Source organism: Canis lupus, chromosome 14 (genome assembly GCF_003254725.2).
Source record: "Canis lupus dingo isolate Sandy chromosome 14, ASM325472v2, whole genome shotgun sequence".
In the NCBI taxonomy this organism is placed as follows: domain Eukaryota; kingdom Metazoa; phylum Chordata; class Mammalia; order Carnivora; family Canidae; genus Canis; species Canis lupus.
In genome coordinates, this window is record NC_064256.1 from 29,913,811 (window position 1) to 29,934,024 (window position 20,214).

At 34.0% G+C, this 20,214-nt stretch overlaps 1 protein-coding gene and 1 long non-coding RNA gene across 8 annotated transcripts in view; one reads left to right on the plus strand and one right to left on the minus strand.

Moving 5' to 3' along the window:
* Positions 1–20,214, minus strand: part of AGMO (alkylglycerol monooxygenase) — a 344,484-nt gene that overhangs the window by 213,580 nt on the left and 110,690 nt on the right. For all 5 annotated transcript variants that reach the window (XM_025464250.3, XM_049093642.1, XM_049093644.1 and 2 more), the window contains exon 4: positions 5,623–5,726. In XM_025464250.3, the coding sequence (XP_025320035.1) occupies positions 5,623–5,726 (104 nt within the window). The remainder of the gene's footprint in view (positions 1–5,622; positions 5,727–20,214) is intronic.
* LOC112670504 (uncharacterized) lies at positions 286–20,084 on the plus strand. 3 transcript variants are annotated; one of them, XR_007402029.1, is made up of 6 exons: positions 286–409; positions 3,326–3,412; positions 4,876–4,953; positions 13,260–13,302; positions 13,809–13,910; positions 19,862–20,084. It is a non-coding gene; the product is annotated as an uncharacterized LOC112670504 (long non-coding RNA). The 3 variants fall into 3 exon arrangements; XR_007402028.1 differs by having other exon boundaries at positions 293–409; positions 3,275–3,412; XR_003142976.3 differs by having other exon boundaries at positions 293–409; positions 3,275–3,412; positions 13,835–13,910.

Below are 20,214 nucleotides of genomic sequence, written 5' to 3' on the forward strand. Positions count from 1 at the left end.
TTATGGGCAGGCATGAAAAGCAATAATGCAAAAAATAGATATTATAAGATAGATATGCAGGGGTTTTATAGAAAATAAAAGAAACCTAGGCAAAGTTAGAAAAGCATGTGTAGAGAAGAAGGAATTGAGTCTTGAAGGCTATAACAATCAGGGGTAAAGAAGCAACAATTTTCCTAGCAGAGGTAACTGCATGGGCAATGACATATCAAGACATTATGACAGAGTAGATTTAGGGAACTGAAAATTGTTAACTGAAGATGAGGTGACAATGGGAGATTGTGGAAGATGAGATTAGAGACAGAAGTGGGAACAGGTTTTGACCTCCTCTGCATGTGGCAGGGAGTCTATGAAATTCCTCTCTCAAAGCTATAGAGCAATTTAGCTTGTTCAGAGCTAGCGTTCTGGAAAGGTAACATTGGGTAATGGATTGAGGGATTAAAAATGGAAAAATAAAGAGTTGCTGTAGAACCAATTTAAAATAGTAATGGCTGGGGGTGCCTGGGTGGCTTAGTTGATTGAATGACTCTTGGTTTTGGCTCAGGTCATGATCTGGGGTCATGGAATCGAGCACTCGCTGAGTGCAGAGTTGACTTAGGATTCTCTCTCTCTCTCTCCTTTCCCTCTGCCCCTCCTCCAGATCATGCTATCACTCTCTCTCCCTTTCAATAAACAGACAAACAAACAAATGAAATCTTTAGGGGTGCCTGGGTGGCTCAGTGGTTGAGCATCTGCCTTTGGCTTGGGATCAATTCCCCTACAGGCTCCCTGTGGGGATCCTACTTCTCCCTCTGCCTATGTCTCTGCATCTCTCATGAATAAATGAATAAAATATTTTAAAAAATATTTAAACAGATAATATTGTACCAGCTAGATCACTGTTCTTTATGATGCTTTAGGCACCCCAGGAATCAATGACTATTGCTGCTGATTCTAAGGGGTTTTGTTTGGCTGGTTTTGGGTTTTCTAGAGTTGCTACATTTTTCATAGTGGCTCTGGGAAAATGTAGCTACTAGATGTAGTTATATTTTTTAATAAATACTTTTATAAGTTTTATATTTGTAAAAGAATTACAAAGGTAGTACAGACTTGCTACATACTCTCCATTCAGTTTCTCTTGTTAACATTATATTGTGCTGTATTGCCACAACTAAGAAACAAATTGGTACATTACTATTAATCAGACTCCACTAAACTCTACACCTTATTTAGATATCACTAGTTTTTCTCCCCTAATGTTCTTTTTCTGTTTTAGGATCCCATCCAGGATGCATTATTACATAGTTTTTACATCTTATAGGCTCTTCTGATCTGTGACAGTTTCTTAGATGTCACTTGTGTTTCATTTTGTACTTTTGAAGAGCATTAGGTTACATATTTTGTAGAATGCCTCTCAGTTTGGGTTTGGCAAATGTCTTTTCTCATGGTTAAAGCCTGGGGCTATGGGTTTTGGTGATAAATACCACAGGGGAGAAGGGCCATTTAATAGGACATTATTATCAAGTCTTATCAAATGGTATATGTTATCAAGATATCACTGTTAAATGTTAACTTTATCTGAGATTGTGTGTTCTAAAGTCAGCCCCCCTTGCCATTTCACCCTTTGTCTCTTTTTCTTTTTGGTGAATGTGTGTCTGTTTTGTTTGTTTGTTTTGATCTGAATATAGTTGACACACAATGTTACATTAGTTTCAAGTATACAACTTACTGATTTGCTAAATCTATACATTATGCTATGTTCAGCACAAGTGTAGCCACCATCTGTCCCATTACATTACTATTGGCCCTTATGCATTCTCTATTCTTGGACCAAGAGTTACTCAGTATAGTCCACAGTCACAGGGCTGGTGTAAGCACATTTTCTGGGGACAGGGAAGTATCTGTGTATGTTATCTGGAATTCTTTTGGAATTCTTTAAAGGAATTTGTCTCCTAAATATTTGTCCCCATTTATTTAGTTATTCAATCATTTATCTATATCAGTATGGACTGATTTCAAAGATATTTATTTAATGCTTTGGATTATATATAACTCCACATTATGTTATATTGTTGTTCAAATTGTTCCAGATTTTGGCTTTTGGGAGTTCTCTCAAGCTGGCTCTTGTAACCCTTTGACATATTCCATTCTGTTATTTTTGTAGCACTTCTCTAGCTATGCATTGAATATAACCTATAGCATTCAGGTATTCTATCTGAATAAAGCTGGAAGAAAATGAAATGTTAGTCCTGACACTGTTATATATAACATATCTGTGGATCTAGACACATTTTATTATTTGGAGAGACTATCAAGTTTTAATAGTTATATTAATTAAGATATGTCACAAAAGACTGAAGTAACATGCAAAACCACCTATTCCAGAGTATAGTAAATAAAGCCCATTTAAAGTGTTACTCCACCCATTGCAATTCTTTTTGGTTGAGTAATGTTAAAACTAAGGTTAAAACTGGATTTTAAAAAGTGCAAAAAATATGGTTAGAAATTCTTGAAAGCTGAATTATTGTTGTTAACTACTTTAAATGACAGGTCTGTCACCATAATTCTCATAGTAATATCAAAGAAAAGCACTCTGAAATTAATTTTGCTTTTCATTTTACAAATTAATTCTCTCTTCAAAGACATGTATTATATGTTCTAAAATATACTGTTACCTTAGTAACTACCAAGTTATAAACCTTACACAGCAGTGCTAATGAAAAGAATCTTACAAAAGGCTCAAAGAAAATGAAAAAATCCTGATGGTACTCTTTGATTTTAATGTCTAGAAAGACCTATTACAGATTGTTAACCATCAGACACTTAAACCATCTATGCTCTCTTCTAACAGAACTACAAATGCTAGACAAAAACTCAGACTGATTCACAATCTCTACCTTCCATTTCCCACACTGCAAATGCCCCTGCTCCTTCCCCTACTCCAAATTAGCAGTTTCTGATGCATTCCCAGTGCTCATTTCCTTACTCAGCATATTTTGTGTCGTTGGCAAGATGATATGAGGTTGTAAAAGGGATTTATACTGGCAATAAATAGGTGTGAACCTGCATTTTACTTAGGCTTTCACTAATCTGTAACTTTGAGTGCATTGACTTAATAGGGGGAATGGCACAAATGAAATCAGGATAAAGATTATCATAAACTAGAAGTCAGATGTCTGGACTCAAATTCCAACCAGCAATGTTCAATACTGTATGATGTAGCAGGCTCCTCTGAGATTCATTTTTGTAGTTTTTAAAGGGGCTGATTTAAATATATTGTCTCCTGGTTTTCTTCTAGTTCTGAAGTCTATGATGTTCTGATAACAATTTTCATTTGATAATTCCTCAGACAACCAACTCACTCACTACATTTGAGTTCCCTGGAGCAATTTCAAATATAGCTACATCTTTTCTTGGAGGCTTTCTCCTCCAAAATGTAAGTACTAGAGGCTGAGTTATCTTTATGCAAAGAGAAATATGTAACTCAGGAGGGAATAAAGATTTCTGAGATTACTATTTTAATCAGTCACATATCCAGCCTGTTTTGTACAGGATAATAAAAGTTTGTATTAATGAAGCTATTTCTTATGAAGGGAGGATAGTCAATATCCCTCCCCTCCATCTGGGATCTGTTTCCTTAATTCACTAGAGCTCTAAACTAGTCTTGAGCTATGCAGCTGTGAAAGGGGTAGTATTTTCTTTCCATTGAATCATCCAGAGTTCCAGCACAAGCTATAAGGAGATGGAATATATATATATATATAATATATATATATATATATATATTTTTTTTCCACCTATGTTGCTTAGAGCATGTTATGCATTGAACTGTGTTTCCCCAAAAATTCATGTGTTGAAATCCTATTGCCTAATACCTCAGAATTTGACCTTATTTGGAAATAGAGTCCTTACAATATAATCAGTTAAGATAGTGCTCATAATGGAGAAGGGTTGGCCTAATACAAAATGACTGGTGTCCTTACATATAAAAAAGAGAAATTTGGACATAGACATGGGGAGATCACCATGTGAAGGCTGACATTATGCTCCCAAAAGCCAAGGAACTATCAGAAACTGAAAATTTCACAGATAGGACTAGAAAAGTCCTTCCCCAGAGTCTTTAGGGCTGACCATGGCCCTGACAACAATAATTTCAGACTACTGGCTTCCAGAACTACGAGACAACACATTTCTGTTGTTCTAAGCTATACAGTTTGTGATACTTTGTCATGGCGGTCCTAGAAAATTAACGCAAGCTGTAACACAGGTGTGTGGTATGTGGTATGTGGGAGAGAGGGTGGATTTCTTTTAATATCTCTTTAAACAAATGTATTTGTACTATCACTGGCTCATAGATTTGTTTTGCCTATGCTGCTGTTTGAGTTATAACACAAGCCAGTGTATGTATTTTTACCTGTTATGAGACACCTAGTATCAAACATGGGGCTTTGTCACTTATTGGCTGTGTACTTAACCTCACTGATCTTTGGTTCCCTGATAATAGTAGCACTTTATCTAATGCAGTAACACAAGTGAAAAATACTATAGAGACAAACAGAAGAGTATTTAGTGTGAGGATAAGATTGGGGATCCTACAGCCAGGGTGAATGAGTTCAAATTCAACTCTTTGTTAGTTTCATGACTCAACTATGAACTCAGTTTCATCATTTTAAAATGAGGGTTGTAATAGTACCTGTGTCTTAAATTTGCCACGAAGATCAAATAAGTTAATGCTTAAAGAGATATTAGAAGATTGGTGCACAGAAAGTATTCAATAAATGATATCCACAAGTGCCCCTCAAACTATAAAAAATTAACCATACAAATGTTAGATCATTATAAGTTATAGTTAATAGCATTTATACATCAATAACTCTGACTTTCTTTTTTTTTTTAAAGCAATATCTATACCCATGAGTGCTCGAACTCATGACCTCCAAATCAAGAGCCAGATGCTCTACTGACTAAGCCAGCCAGGTATCCCAATAACTCTGACCTCTGAGCTCAATATGCCCCTAAGCAGCAGTATTTTGGACAGCTATGGAAATCTAAAGAGTGACAATCACAAATGAGGGCTATTACCGAGTGGGTCAGGTTTGCCCAATGAATCAGAAGAAACTTCAAACTAGAGGTTATTTCTGGTTTTCGTTATTCTGCTCATTTCCTTGTGCAAAAATATTTTAGAGCCAAAATTTATATTGAACCTCATATGAACTGCTCTAATATGTAAATGAAAAGCAAAAAAAAAAAAGTAGATTTCACTTAAGCATGCAGAAATGGGAACTGAATTTTTAAAACCTGGTTTTAAAAATTTCAAATGAAATCTTTGTTTGCTTATATCTGAATTGAGATATTGTCCATATACCAATCTCATGTTATAGTAAATTAAAAAATTGACAATCTCTCACCTTGCTTAATACCTCAAGATTAAGTTTTTTGTTGTTTTGCTTTCTTTAGTTTTATTTTGTCAAATAAAAGACTACCATTGCAAAACATTACTTGCTTCATTATGTGTCTTGCTTTATAAAAGGAGAGAAAAGCATTTTAGTAAAACATTTTCTTTAGCTTACTTGCAGGAAATAGAAACAATTGAGACTTTAAAAAATGTATTATGTTATCACGTTTATTCAATTTTATACAACTTACCCAGGAAGTATATATTTGGAGAACAGATTGTCTCAGTGCTGTGGATAAGTTATAGTCTTCAGAACTGTGGTGGGTTTGGTGTCCAGCCCACATAATATTAACCTCTGCAAAACACATAATTTGAAATGAGCCATGAGAATAAGAACAAAGCAACTCACATTTTCAGTTATGTATGCTGTTCTTGTTAAGTGAGGAAGAAAAATCTGGAACATCTCTGAAAAACCTAGCCAATATACTTATAATTAAAGTAAGCTGCTTCAAATGATTTTTGGAAACAGAGAGGGTATAAACTACAAACAAATAAGAAAATTGAAACATAGAAAATAAGTATGTACAGTGTATATGATATAATTAAATGCCTCCAGCCAGCTAAAATGATTTCCAAAATTTATACTTGCTATTATTATAATATGATAAATCATAAAAGTTGTGAATATTGTAACAATACTGTCAATGGATAGTGATGAGTCTTCAGTATCTGATAATATATTTATAATTAAAGAAGAATAATGTCATGGGAGAAATTGGTGGATAAATATTGGAATGAAATATTACATGAAGTTCCTTCCTGATGGTTTTTTAAGAAGTCTTAAAATCTATTGGAATAAAAGGCAAAGCAGAGTAATATTTGGTTCCAGGACTTAATATTTCTTTTTTTTTTTACAGAAATATATTAGTTAATACATATAGCTCTTCCTATACCTTACCAAAACACTATCACTCCTAAAATATTCTCATATAATTGCTGTCCATAATTATAATAAAAAAGGAAATGTAAATTGTTTATTTTCATCAAGTATTATGCAGGTTGTCCACATACTGCCTTGCAATTCATTTACATCCCAAAGGGATAGTTGTTTTTTCTACAATAGACCACTATAATGACCTTCTAAGTAGATAGAACAAGCCCACATTTTTTCATTCTGTGCCTACTTTTTATTTCCTACCAGAATTACAGATACCACATTATAGTCTATTCAGTTAAAAGAAAATATGTTCTTAGCTAAACTAACTATAATTAAGTTTTTTTGCTACAAATATAGGATATAGAATTAACCCTGTGATGTAATCACTATATACATGCCTGTATAGGTTAGAAATTAAATCTTTTAATTTTCCATGCATGGAGACTGAACAGTGAACTTAAGAGTGGAAATATTGGGTTATGGGTCTTTTTTTTTTTTTTATATAAGAGAGAGTGCACAGAGGGGAGCACCAGAGTGGGAGGAGGGGGAAAGAGGAAGGGAAGAAGAACAGAGGGAAAGGAAGAGAAAGAATCTTAAGCAGGCTCCATGCACAGCACAGAGTCTGCCATAGGGCTTGATTTAGATCTCAGGACCCTGAGATCATGACTTGAGCCAAAACAAAAGTCAGATGCTTAACTAACGGAGCCACCCAGGTGCCCCCGGTTATTTGCCTTTACAACTGCCATAAACTAGTAGTTAAAATACCTGGCACATAGTAGAATAATTTGTTAGAAGATTTGATGAAAATCATGGAATATATATATATATATATATATATATATATATATATATATATATATTCCATCCCCCTGTCAATCTGGGTGGACTTCTCTGCCATTTATTGAGGAAATGAAAACTCTTTGGACAGTCTGTGTAGGGACAAAAAGAATTTTGGTAAATAAATAATAGCTCAGATATAAGAAGGACTTAATTCTGTGAAAAGGGAAAAATTATGAACAGAATTATGAATAAAGGGCCCCATCATAAGTCATTGTTGTTAAAAGTTGTATACTTTCAAGGGGGGGCAAGTATTTTCATAAGCCATAAATTTATATATAATTTGATCCTGATTGTTTGACATTTTAATTATTCCTAGTAATGACCCTATATTTTCACCCAAGCAATTGAGGAAATTGCTCTTATACAAATGAAAACTACTACTTCTTTTTTTTTTTTTTTTTGAAAACTACTTCACCAGAATGACCTCTAACTTTCCAGGTACAATCTTTGAAATAACCTAGAACCTTAATCTCTGATTCATTGACTGGTTTATACAGCTATAAATAAGAGATATACTAAGAATCCTGTGGCACTTGGTATCTTCAGATATTGTACAGAAGTTTATTAAGAGGTAATAAATTTGTTGAATCTCCCAAATCTTTAAAATCTCCTTACAGAGTGAGACCCTGAAATAATTAAAACACCACCTTCTCTTTAGAACATACCCATTATTAAAATTTCAGGACCTATTAATTATAGACTTAAAAAAATTTGTTGCACTTTTAAGGATGTGCTTTAAAAACTCATACTGCATCCATATTGAGATCAGAGGGAATGAGCTAATCAAATGAGGCTCAATTAGAGAGTAAAAACACATATTTAAATTACTTCCTATAACTCCCACAGAAGCTAAATGGTGGAACAAAGAATCCGCAAAGGTGGAGGTTAAAGACCTATCTCTTTAGTTGTTTTAAAAGCATTTACTTCCTATCACAAACTGTGTGTAACACAAGACTTCGTTCAATGAAGTACAGCTGTATAAACAGGGTACAGTAACTGGATCCTACTGCCTTACTTCTGTCACTTTTCAAAACTAGGAAAAACAAGAAAAAAATATAAGATTTTTTTTCTCACTGTTTACGCACTTTACTTGAAGTAAATCATTTTCCAAGTGGTTATAAAAATGCATTTTATAGAAAACTGTTTCAATAGTTCTTTTATAAACAAAATGAAAATATAATAATGACGCATTTACAAATATGTTCACTTTCCCTAATATTTTAATTGATCAATTATCTGTTCTAAGGAACAAAAACAAATATTAACGAGGAAAAAATGATATTTTAAGAACAAAAGTCTATCAAATAACTAATGTAATTACAAGTTGTAGCCTATAACAATTTTATTTTTCTATAAGAGAATTACTGATTTTTACAAGCATTTGGTATGTTATTATGGCTTTTCAATGATATAGTTAGAAACAGTTATGCTGTCTACCAGTATTAAAACATATATTTGCAGAAGTGTATTTTATTAATAAATTGACTAATCATTCAATTTGGTCAAAATTAAATGGAATATATGTGTTTGTGTGTGTTATATTGTTGAGTTTGTTAACTGTTTCTATATTTTTTAAAACTGAAGTACATCTTACAGGCAATGAAACTTATCCCTTTAAGTAGTGGGTAATATGATTTTTTACCAAACAAATATAGGTGCATAATCATAATTAAGATACAGAATAGTTTTGACCAACCAAAAAAATTTTCATTGTACTTTGTGGTTGTGGCAAGTAGAATTAAACATGGCTCCCTGTTCAGATGATGAGTTTCTGGAACTGATAATGTAATGGGATGAAACTCTTGGGACCTTGGAGGTGAGGATGCTTTGAATGTAGCAGAAAAATGAATCACTGGGATCCAGAGTATTGCCTATGGAGGTAGCTTCTAAGATGGCCCCCAATGATTCCTGCCCTTGTAGGATGTTCATCTCTTGTGTAATCCCTCTTTTTGATCATAGGCTAGATTTAATAATTCCTGTCCAATGAATATAATTTTGGCAAAGGTGATGGGATGTCATTTCTGATATCAGGTTGTAAAAAGAGGCTTAAGTCTCGGGTACTCTCTCATACTCTCATATGCTCTGAGGAAAGTTAGCTGCCATGTTGTGAACTGCCTTTTGGAAAAGCATATATAGTAGGGAATTAGGAGAGGCCTCAAGTTAACCGGTGAGGAACTAAGCATCTCAGATCAATCTACAAGGAACTGAATCCTGCCAACAACCATGTAAGTGAGTTTGGAAGCAGATCTTCTCCTAGCTGATCCTTCATATAACACTGCAGCTAGCAGACAGCTTAACTACTTAACTACAACCTCATGAAAGATCATGAGCCAGAAGCACTCAACGAAGCTGTGCCCAGATTCCAGACCCACAGAGACTGTGAGATAAACCACTAATGTGTTACAAAGAAGTATATAATATAGTAGTCAATCCTCTTTGGCCTCATTCTCCCAGTGTCTTGCATCCAATGATTTGAATTCTTTCCTATAGTTTTGCCTTTTTGAGAATGTCGTATAAATGAATTATGGTATTTAGCCTTTTGAGTCTGGTTTCTTTCACTTAGCATAATGCATTGCAGATTTCTCCATTTTGCTATATTTATCAGTAGTTTGTTCCTTTTTTTTTTTTTTTTTTTTTTTGCCAAATAGTATTCCATTTCCATGGTCACATCACACTTACTGTTTTGTTTTTATTCATTCAGTAGCTGGAGAACATTTTAGTTGCTTCCAGTTTGGGGCAATTACAAATAAAGCACCTATAAACATTCTCATATAGTTTTTCTCTGAACATAAGTTTCATTTCACTTGGACAAATACCTAGGAGTGAGATTACTGAGCTGTGTGGTATTTTTACATTTAGCTTCTAAAGAAATAGTCAAACCATTTCCCAAAATGGCTGTGCCTTTTTGTATTATCACAAGGATTGTATGAGAGTTACATTTGCTCCACATTTCTGGCAACACTTGACATTATTAATTTTATTTTTAATTCATTTATTTCATAGCATTTTAATATCTATGTAATTGTGTCACATTGAAGTTTTAATTTTCATTGACATAATGGCTAATAACTATGATTATCTTTCCACGTAGTCATTTGCCATCTGTATATGTCCTTTGAACTATTTATTCAAAATTTGTGCCCATGTTTTAATTGAGTTATTTTCTTATTTTTCAACTTTCAGAAATCTTATATAATCTTCATACAAGTCCTTTATTAGATATGTGATTTGCAAACATTTTCTCCTTGACTCTTCATTTTTTAAGAGTCTTATGATGAAAAAAAGTCTTAATTTTGATTAAACACAATATAAATACTCGAGAGTTTTATTAAAGGATATTTTTAACATATATAACAAAGAACAGTGTTACTTTGGGGAAAATTTTCAGAATGATGAGAAATTTGTGTCTGGAAGCTAACAAAGTCTATGTGTGTTATACATCTAAAATGTATCTAAATAAATATTTTGTCTAAATAAGTGTCTTGCCTCTATGGATGGAGAGAATAACCCTGTAGGTTAATCTGAGCCATAAACATAGGTCTACAAGAAATTTTAACAGGTACAGGATAGCTATTTAATCTTCATTAGTGGACAGGCCAGAAAGTCTTGGGGCATCTTTGGGGAGTGATGATGTTGCCTTCTCTCATAATTTGGAAAGCCCTCAAGTTATGAAGGCAGAAATGTAAGAGGCATATTTGTAAAATGTTAGTGATGGTTGGCACCAAGAAAGGGGTGATAGTAACACCTTATGCCACATTAGTATTTATGTTGACTATGGAACATGAGAACTGCAAAGAGTCTCACAGAACTGTCTAGTTTAATTTTTTAATTTTATTAATAATAAAAATGAGGAGACTCCTGGGTGGCACAGCGGTTGAGCGTTTGCCTTTGGCCCAGGGTGTGATCCTGGAGTCCTGGGATTGAGTCCCACATGGGGCTCCCTGCATGGAGCCTGCTTCTCTCTCTGCATATGTCTTTGTCTCTCTCTCTCTCTCTCTCGCTCTGTATCTCATGAATAAATAAATAAAATCTTTTAAAATTTTTTAAAAATGAAATTGAGAGAGTGAAGGGAAAAATTGTTTCACTAAAGGAAAGAATTTTTTTTCCTTCTCTTTCAGCAGCGATTTATTTAATATATTCACATCCTTCTTGGATTTTTTTTTTCTTTCAGAAATGGTGGTACTTGGGTCCAAGTTTTCTCTGGGTCTTAGATGATAATTTCCAATAAGTTAAGGACATTAATGTGTTCAATGTGCACTCTTAAATGCTGACTTTGAATAGGGACAACTACCTATTCCCTTTGACAAGAAATCTAACACTATAAACCATTGAACTTCTCCTTTTTAAAAATGAAAACAATCGTCACTTTGAATTTGAATATGCCAGATATAAGTGAATCCTTCAAAAGTTTGTACAATCTCTTCCCAACAGATAAGCAGGATTGATAAATTATTTCAAGAAATTTATTGAGTTAAGCAAACAGAAAGTAAAAGATTCAAGCTATTAAACTAAAGTCTAATCGGAAAATATTATAGCCAGTGAATAACAATGAACATACTCTCACTTACCTTCCTATTCTCTACTCATTGAATGAATTACCAGCATCATCAATTTTATCAACACAACTTCATGCTCTTGCTATAGCAGCAAATGAAATTGTCATGATAAAATTGATGACAATATCAATTCATTCATCGAGACTAATATTTGTTGTATCTTATTCTAATCTGTCCTTTGCCCAATTAATAAAAATACAAATTACTAAGTATATCTAAAAATGTCAAATCAATGAGGAAAAATGAACAAGTTGGCTGGACCTCCACAATTCTTGATCAACACGTTTGCACATATCTAGATGTTCAGCATCACAGAAACTGTTCATATACAGAATTGACCAGATTTTTCTCTTCTTATCTGAATGTTTAGCAACATGTAGATACTAAATTATTTCTTTAGAGGAACTAACTTTATGGCACTAAAGTTGTCACAAACACTAAATAGTCATTCTAAACTTTCTAGGAATCACAACTTCAATATGTTTTTAAAAATTTATATTCAATGGAAGCTTTTAAATTCAATCATGTAAGTTTTTAGAATGAGCATTCTCGATTTCTGTGTTTATATTCTTTTAAAATTTAAACAAAGCAAAAAAGAAGCAGATACAGCTTTTCAGTATGAAGTAAAAAATAATCCATTAGGATTTATATTATTTTCCAATCTAAACTTCTTTTCTATACAATGCATAAGCAAAAATGTAAAGCTTATTATTGAGTTATTTGAACAAAACGGTAAAATTAATCAAAATCATATTGATAAGTGTGTTATTACGACCTACCATATTCACTTGCATTACAAATGAGAAATATAATTTTAAAACTTTAGAATTTTCATATGTCCACATTTATGTCAGTTGTATTCCTTTAAAGCCATTTGGGAAGGTCTAAAAATTAAGATTAAACCTAATAAGATTACATTTAAATTGTAAATTTTTAAAAATAAAGGCTTATTTAGCACTACTCTATGAAATCTCTACTATGTACAAATATTTGTTTAGGTATTCTAATATAAAAAAAAATAGAAAAAAAATTCCTCAAAGAAACTACAGCCAAAAAGAAATTTTTAACAAGGTATAGAAAGAATTGAGTGGTCCAGGAAAGTTTTATGTACCTTAAGATAAATATAATTCTGTATGAAGTGCATATGTTCTGCATCACTTTGTAGTCAATATTCTATAAAAACTTCTTAAAGATTATTATAACCAGGGCTTCTGTAGAACTTAAGAAGATATTATCTTCCCTCCTTTTAAGTGACTGACCACTTTCCTAACTTCCTTTATTGTCTATTCTCAAAATTTCCTGGAAATGAGATTTCACAGTATCTCATGCAAATCAGCTTTTGATCATTGCATATTTGACTCAATGGTTAGAATAGTCAGAAAAGTCCCTCCCTCTTTTTACCCAAAGTTATATATATATTAATAATATCAACAGCAATAATTATAAACACATATTAACATGTACCAGGCAATATTTAAACACATCACACGTACTAATTCATATGTTACTCACAACTACATTAGAAGATAGTAATTGTATGGTTTCCATTTTATAGAGGAAGAAATGGAGATACAATGAGATCTAATAATTTGCCTAAGGTGAGTAATTATTATTATTAGTTAATAATTTTGTTATCAGTTGCAGAAACTATATTTTTTACCCCCACTATCCCTCAGTGGGTGTTGTGACTGATTCTCAGTGATGAAGTGGGAGTAGAAATATTGTATATGATCTCAGGATGAGGTAAAGAGCAGCTGTACCTCCTCCACTCTCTCTGTTCCCCTTCAACTGCAAACAACATATAAAATATTCAGCAGAGGATGCTGGTGCCCTGGGTTCTGTATGCAAAGACAAACGAAAGATGGAAGGATCTTGGATGTCTGAATGATAGCACGGAGTAGGGTCCCCTCACTCACCCATATTTAACCAGAATGTGAGTGAGAAATAAATCCTTATTGCATTAAATCACTGGGATTTGTGACAACTCAGTGAACTAACTCTCCTACATTCCCACTAGTAACTTTTGCTCCTAATACATGTGGATGTGATATGGTAACCATTAATGTCAGTGACCTTACTACAAACTATGTTCTCCATCACCCAGTTCTTCCTACCGACTCATTTCTACAGGGAAAGTACGTCATAGCATACTGAGGAAACTGGTTCCTATGCTTCTAAATGCAACCTCCAACTAGCGCAGCTCAAGGTAACATTTTATTATCACTAAACTTCCAAAATGACTGCTTAAAAGTGATGGTTATAGAAAATCCAAAACATTTCCTCTGGGTTTTCCCACTCTTTCCTCTGCTACCTGGAGTCATTCCTAACTTCATTCTGATGACTTTACTGTCTATTCTGTTACAAGATTATATCCAGGGTTGCCTGAAAGTAATGCTATAAATAAGACAGCTTGATTTCAATGTATCTTCTTTCTCTAAGCTCCATCATTCTCCATTTATATTCCTCTACTCCTAGTTGGTTTGTGTATAGATATTGATCAAGACTAAGTGACCACCTAGGTATGTTTAGTTCAAACTTATACTTCCTGGGGCCTAGGCCATGGACTGAGTAATCTGCTACAGAATCCTGACTTATATCACTTCTGACCCATGGAAAGAGCTCTTCCTCAGTAGAAAAGATATCATTAAACTAAAATTCTTAAGTGGTATACATAGTGAAATTTCCAGAAATATAATAGGTCAATGAAGAGATATTTTTGGCTGAGAGAGATTCCCATACCTTTCAATCATGTGGAAAATTAGCCATGTCCATAAGGACACTATCCCTAACTGAAAATGTTGGCAGACTTAGATAAAAATCATTTGAGCAAAAGTTAACAGTATTATATTTCAAAATAACCACAAATTTGACAATGCTTAAGTCTCATAAAAATTACTTATCCATTGAATAAAACCAAACTCTAGTCCTAGAGGGTCCCGGTTGTCAGGAACCACATAAAAGTCATGATTTGGGTTTTGATAAAGTTAGTGATTTTTATTATGAGAGTCTTAAAATTTATTCAAAAAAAGGCACACAACTTCATAGATTAAAAACAAGGAATTTTCCAGAGTATTTAATGATGTATATTTGGCATTCATAATAACCCAACCAGTAAAATCAGGGGTCAGAAATCATGGGAGAAGCGTTTTCTTTACGTCAATAGAGTTAGCTAGGTTTAGCATGCACTCTGTGACACTCCTGTGCCCCATGCTTGCCTGTTGTGAGACACAATGAGCTTCTGCTGTATTATGTTTGGAACGATGATTTTTTAAAATTATTTATTTATTTATTTATTCGAGAGAGAGAGAGAGAGAGAGAGAGAGTCAGAGACACAGGCAGAGGGAGAAGCAGGCTCCATGCAGGGAGCCCGATGTGGGACTTGATACCGGGTCTCCAGGATCACGTCCTGGGCTGAAGGTGGCGCTAAACTGCTGAGCCATCCAGGCTGCCCTGGAACAATGATTTATTAATTTGTCTCCACAGGTCACAGAATCTAAGAACAAATAACTTCCAAAGTTAAAAAAGAGAGCAACATAAGGAAGTGAATAGGAAAGCAAAACAACCAGGAGTTTGTCAGGAAGACAGAGATCAAGGAAAAATGGCATTGAAACCACTCGTTAGAAAGTGGTTGCAATCTGTCTTCATTCTCTCTTTGATAAACCTCATGAGTAAATTACCTGTCAACAACAACAAAAACTTACCAGTATCTCTCTGCCAATAATAAGAGCTTACTATTGATCTTAAAATTCATCGTCACATTTTGAAACTAATTTTTACTGTGTCATAGCAAATGAGTATGGTTTTTATGTCAGAAACTTTCAATATCACTGGATATATGAGAAATACTATGGTGTCCAATGAAGGTGCCACATTGAATCGGAACTGAAGGTCCCAATTGAACAAGTCAGTGTATCCTTTGTGAATGATGTCATTCTGACTTAGATTAGCATTGTTACTGGTTTTTGAGGGCATTGTCTATATCTGATAGATTTCATTTTGTACATTGGGAACTGTTGTTCCTCACTCTGTTATTACCACTTGCTGACACAGCTTACAACTGAATGTTGTTACTTTGATAAGTTATTTTGCCCTTTCCTCCTCTCCTTCAAAGTATTCCTTAAATCTGAACGTATGTCTCATTTAAGAGGAAGAATGCCAAGGACTACCTTGTCTTATTGCTACTGGAGAAAGAGGTTTATGTAATATTCTTTGACCTTTGGGCATTGAAAGATGAAAGTGGCTATGTGGGAACATATGCTGTACTATTCTAATGGGGTAACCTCCTAGTCTACCTGTTGGATTCCCCAAATATGACCCTCTTGCTATATGACTTTCAAACCAAAATGCCATTTCCTAACTGAATTCATTGTTTTCTGCCCATAATTCCTGTTTCTGATCTTGTAATATGACTATTGTACCTTGTAATATGACTATTGTACATTTGATCATGCCTTTTTCTCCCTGCCATTTCCAGTGAGATTCCACTATTGGCTTCCCATCAATCTACTATATCACCTCCTTCCCTTCTTTCATAACCCATGCCTGCTTTCGTAGACTGAGGCCCCAGTGTCTCAATACAATAAAGAAATATAATAGGGATGCCTGGGTGGCTCAGTGATTAAAGTGTCTGCCTTCAGTTTAGGGTGAGATTCTGGGGTCCCAGGATTGGGTCCCACATTGGGCTCCCTGCAGGGAGACTGCTTCTCCCTCTGACTGTGTCTCTGCCTCTCTCTCTCTCTCTCTCTCTCTCTCTCTCTCCTTCTCCGTGTGTGTGTGTGTGTGTGTGTGTGTGTTTCTCACGGATAAATAGAATCTTTTAAAAAAAGAAATATAATATTCACTGTGACATCTATGTGTAAGATATGCTACCCTTAGACTATTCACAATGTAGTATAAGGGTCAGCATTAATTTATGGGCCAAATCCAGCCCACAGCCTGCTTTGTACAACCAACAAAATAAGAGTTGTTTTTACATATTTGTAATGATTAATGTAAAACCAGAAGAGTAAGTTTGTTATATCAAAAAAATGAAAAATTATGTAGCCTCCCTCTCCTCTTTTCTGTGTACTCTCCATTCTCAGCATTTTCACAATCCTCTGTGTGTAAGACCTGTCAAAATATTCTTAATCTCTCAAGGACCACTACCTATGTCATTTTCTAGCCCTTCTGGCCACAATTATTACAAAATCTTTATTATTCCTAGGCATCTAACATCACAAATACTCTACTATTTTGCATTCTCTTCTATATTATGGGTTTCTTAATGAGATTAATTTGTCCATCTTTGTATTTTCTACAGCACCTCATTGTGTCTTTGCAATAGTAGACACCAATATATTTTTCTTGATTCAAACTGGGTTTATCAAAAATTGGCTCATTTGAGTAGTAGTCACTACCAAGTCACACTGTTTTATGTGCTAAATAATATGTATTTTCATTAGTGAAATCAATGCTTTTTAAAGTTTCCCTTTCCCTTTACACTGATACCTTTTCCCTAATTTCAATCATAACCAAACAGTCCACTTTGTAAAACATGATTCTTGGACCTTCCATTTCTTTAATTTGTTTTTATCTCAAATATCTTAAAAGAGCAGTTTCTTTACTTCCTTACCTCCCATTCATTAAGCTCATTCTGAATATCACTTATTTATCTCCAAAATCCTTATTGTCTCCTTCCTTATCAAAACTGAAGACCTCTTTTAGGTGTCATTTTATTTGAACTTTCTGAAACATCCGACCACTGCATCTGTCTTGAAAACCTCTTCCTTTGCATTCCTTTCCCCTTGCTCTCATTTCTCCTCTTTCTTTTTTCAGGCCAGGAGTATTTCCCTGACCTCTTCCCCTTTAGTTACATATTTAAAGGGACTAACTCATTTTTCTTTGCTCCTTGCACTTGCTGTTTTTCATGCTGTGCTGTTACCTGAAATTACTTCAAATCATTGCTTATCCAAAAGTTGATGACTTTGAAATACTTTAGTCTACGGGTCTCTTTTGACTTCTGAGTCTGAATTCCTTTGGGGGGGTGAATTCCATACATATTATGCTTTGAATTTATTTCATTGTCTTGCTTTCCATCCCCTATTGTCCTTTCCTTCTTAATGGTGTCACCATCATCTTGGCCACACAAGCAAGGGAGACAATAACCCAGGAAAACTTTGAAGCAGATCTCAGTGCCTTTTTGTATCCTTCTGACCTCTCTTTAGATAATTATGCAGGGCTTAGCAAATATTCAGGACAAAAATCAATATGTCTTTATAAATAATTTTTTAAAATAACTGCACATAAGCTTGTGATGTTTTCTTCTAATACACAGCAACAAACAGGCCTAAGAGTTGGTTTTATTACTCAAAGGAACATTCATACATGTGAGAAAATATGAAGAAAAAATGTTGAATGGCAAAGGTAACACAAAATACATTATTACTTGTGAAGGTCAATAATAAAATCTAAGATATTCTTTTTTCAGATTTGACACCTTAGAAAAATTATAGGAGAGAGCACATGAAGAAACAAAACAAACAAACAAACAAAAACAACAACAACAACAACAAAAAAAAAACCCAAACAAACAAAAAGAAAAAAAAAAAAACTGTATTTGATGCAGTCAGATTCTACATAAGGTAGCTTTCATACTAAAGGAATTCTCTTTTAATCCTTTAGTATATATTAAATATTATCATTTGGTGTCTTGCTGCCCCTTTGTCCTGAAGTGAAAATATCAAACTTGGAGCCCATTCATCTATAATGAGGGCTGTTTTTCTATTTCTTAACTATTTGCAGAATGTCTCCGCTAGAGCTACCCCACTTGCTCATAATTAAGCTTACCCCTCCACAAAATTAATCTCCACTTGAAGAAATATAATTTTGCTACACTCTTGAGGCTGGGAGAATATGAATGTGATATATCATTGTGTCATATTTTCTTTTCAGAAGCTTCAAACAATAAAAACAAAAACAAATCAATTATATAGCTACACAAAACTCTGAATATTTTTAGACCCCACAATAGAAAACCAAAAAGTGATTGAAACACATAGGACTATCCACGGAGTTCTCTTGTAGTATTATTCAACTTGTTAGTAAAATCCAAAGGAAGTCAGTCAAAGCTTGCATGCATCCCCTTTCTCCCTCTTTTCTGTTATTCCAAATATTTGTGGTTGTACTGTGAACTAGTCTTAATCTTACTGGTCAAATACAAAAAAAACATATTTATTATTGAAAATATTGCTCTTTTCTAAAAGTAGTATTCTATTTAAATATAATTTCAAAAACACATTATTAGAAATACTTTATGATGTCATTAATATCAGAAACTTATTTTAAAGTTACTCTGCATGCAATGAAGATCATTTAAATTGGTTAAAGTGAGAAGACATGAATCAAAATATTATCTAAGTCTACAACTCATATTAGACATTTCTCAGTAGAGCCTAGTGCCTGTGAGTCTACAGCAATTTGCCTTGATCTCTGATCTTTGCAGTGCATTGTAAATTTGAGCAGCCACAAATCTATTAGATAACACAACAAATTAGTATAGGTCAAAACAATGATCTTAACACATTTCTCCTAGTAATTCTCTCTTTTCTTGTGACCAGCTTGTCTGAAACCTTGTCAAATGACAAAAAAAAAAAAAAAAAAAAAAAAAAAAAAAAAAAATCTCCTAGCATTGCAGAGTTGCATTAAATGATTTCCTATAATGATGTCACGTTTGATGCTACAGACCATGTGAAACAGATTAACTGTGACCAAATTAGTATTCCTTTGTAAGGCCAGCTGATGTGCACATGTAAAACATGCAACCCATACTTTGAGATGCAATTAAATGATTCTCAAACATTACACCATCAATAATTCCAACCTCATAAATATCTACCTTATAGAGATTTCTTTTTTATTTGTTTCTTAAAACAACCAACATGACAACGTAAGTAATTTCGATGCATTTTCATCCTTGAAAAACTTACTAGGAAAATGCTTTGGTGGCCTTTTTTTTTTTTTTTTTCGGTTGGATAATGCCTCACTTGTTCTTTTTAAAGAGTTCTTATATTCATGTGTTCTCGGCTGTCTTTAGGAAAGATTGATGTCTGGTGTCACTGCTAGGAAGTGCAAACTGTTCAGCCTCACTGCAATCTATGTCCTCATCCTCTTGCTCCACAGGATACCACATACTTTGGCAGCCAACATTCAGAAGGGAAGTGCTTTAATGGCAATAAGTGATGCCAATGAAACCTTTCCCACAATGCTCAAAACTTAGTGGTTGGAGGCTGAGGCACTAATGGCAGGACAAAAGAGGATAAATGGGTAAGTTAGCCAACAGGTTCTTATGCTATTTATCTAACCAATGCTGAGAGAGATTTAAAATTTCCTCTACCAGAAAACTGTTCACCAAAAATTTCATCTTAATGATAGCCTGGTAGTATCTGGATCTGTTTAACAATGTCTTGACCCTCTTTTTCCAGACATAAGAACTTAGTGATCAATTGTGTTAATAATAACAATTGTCAGTGTGC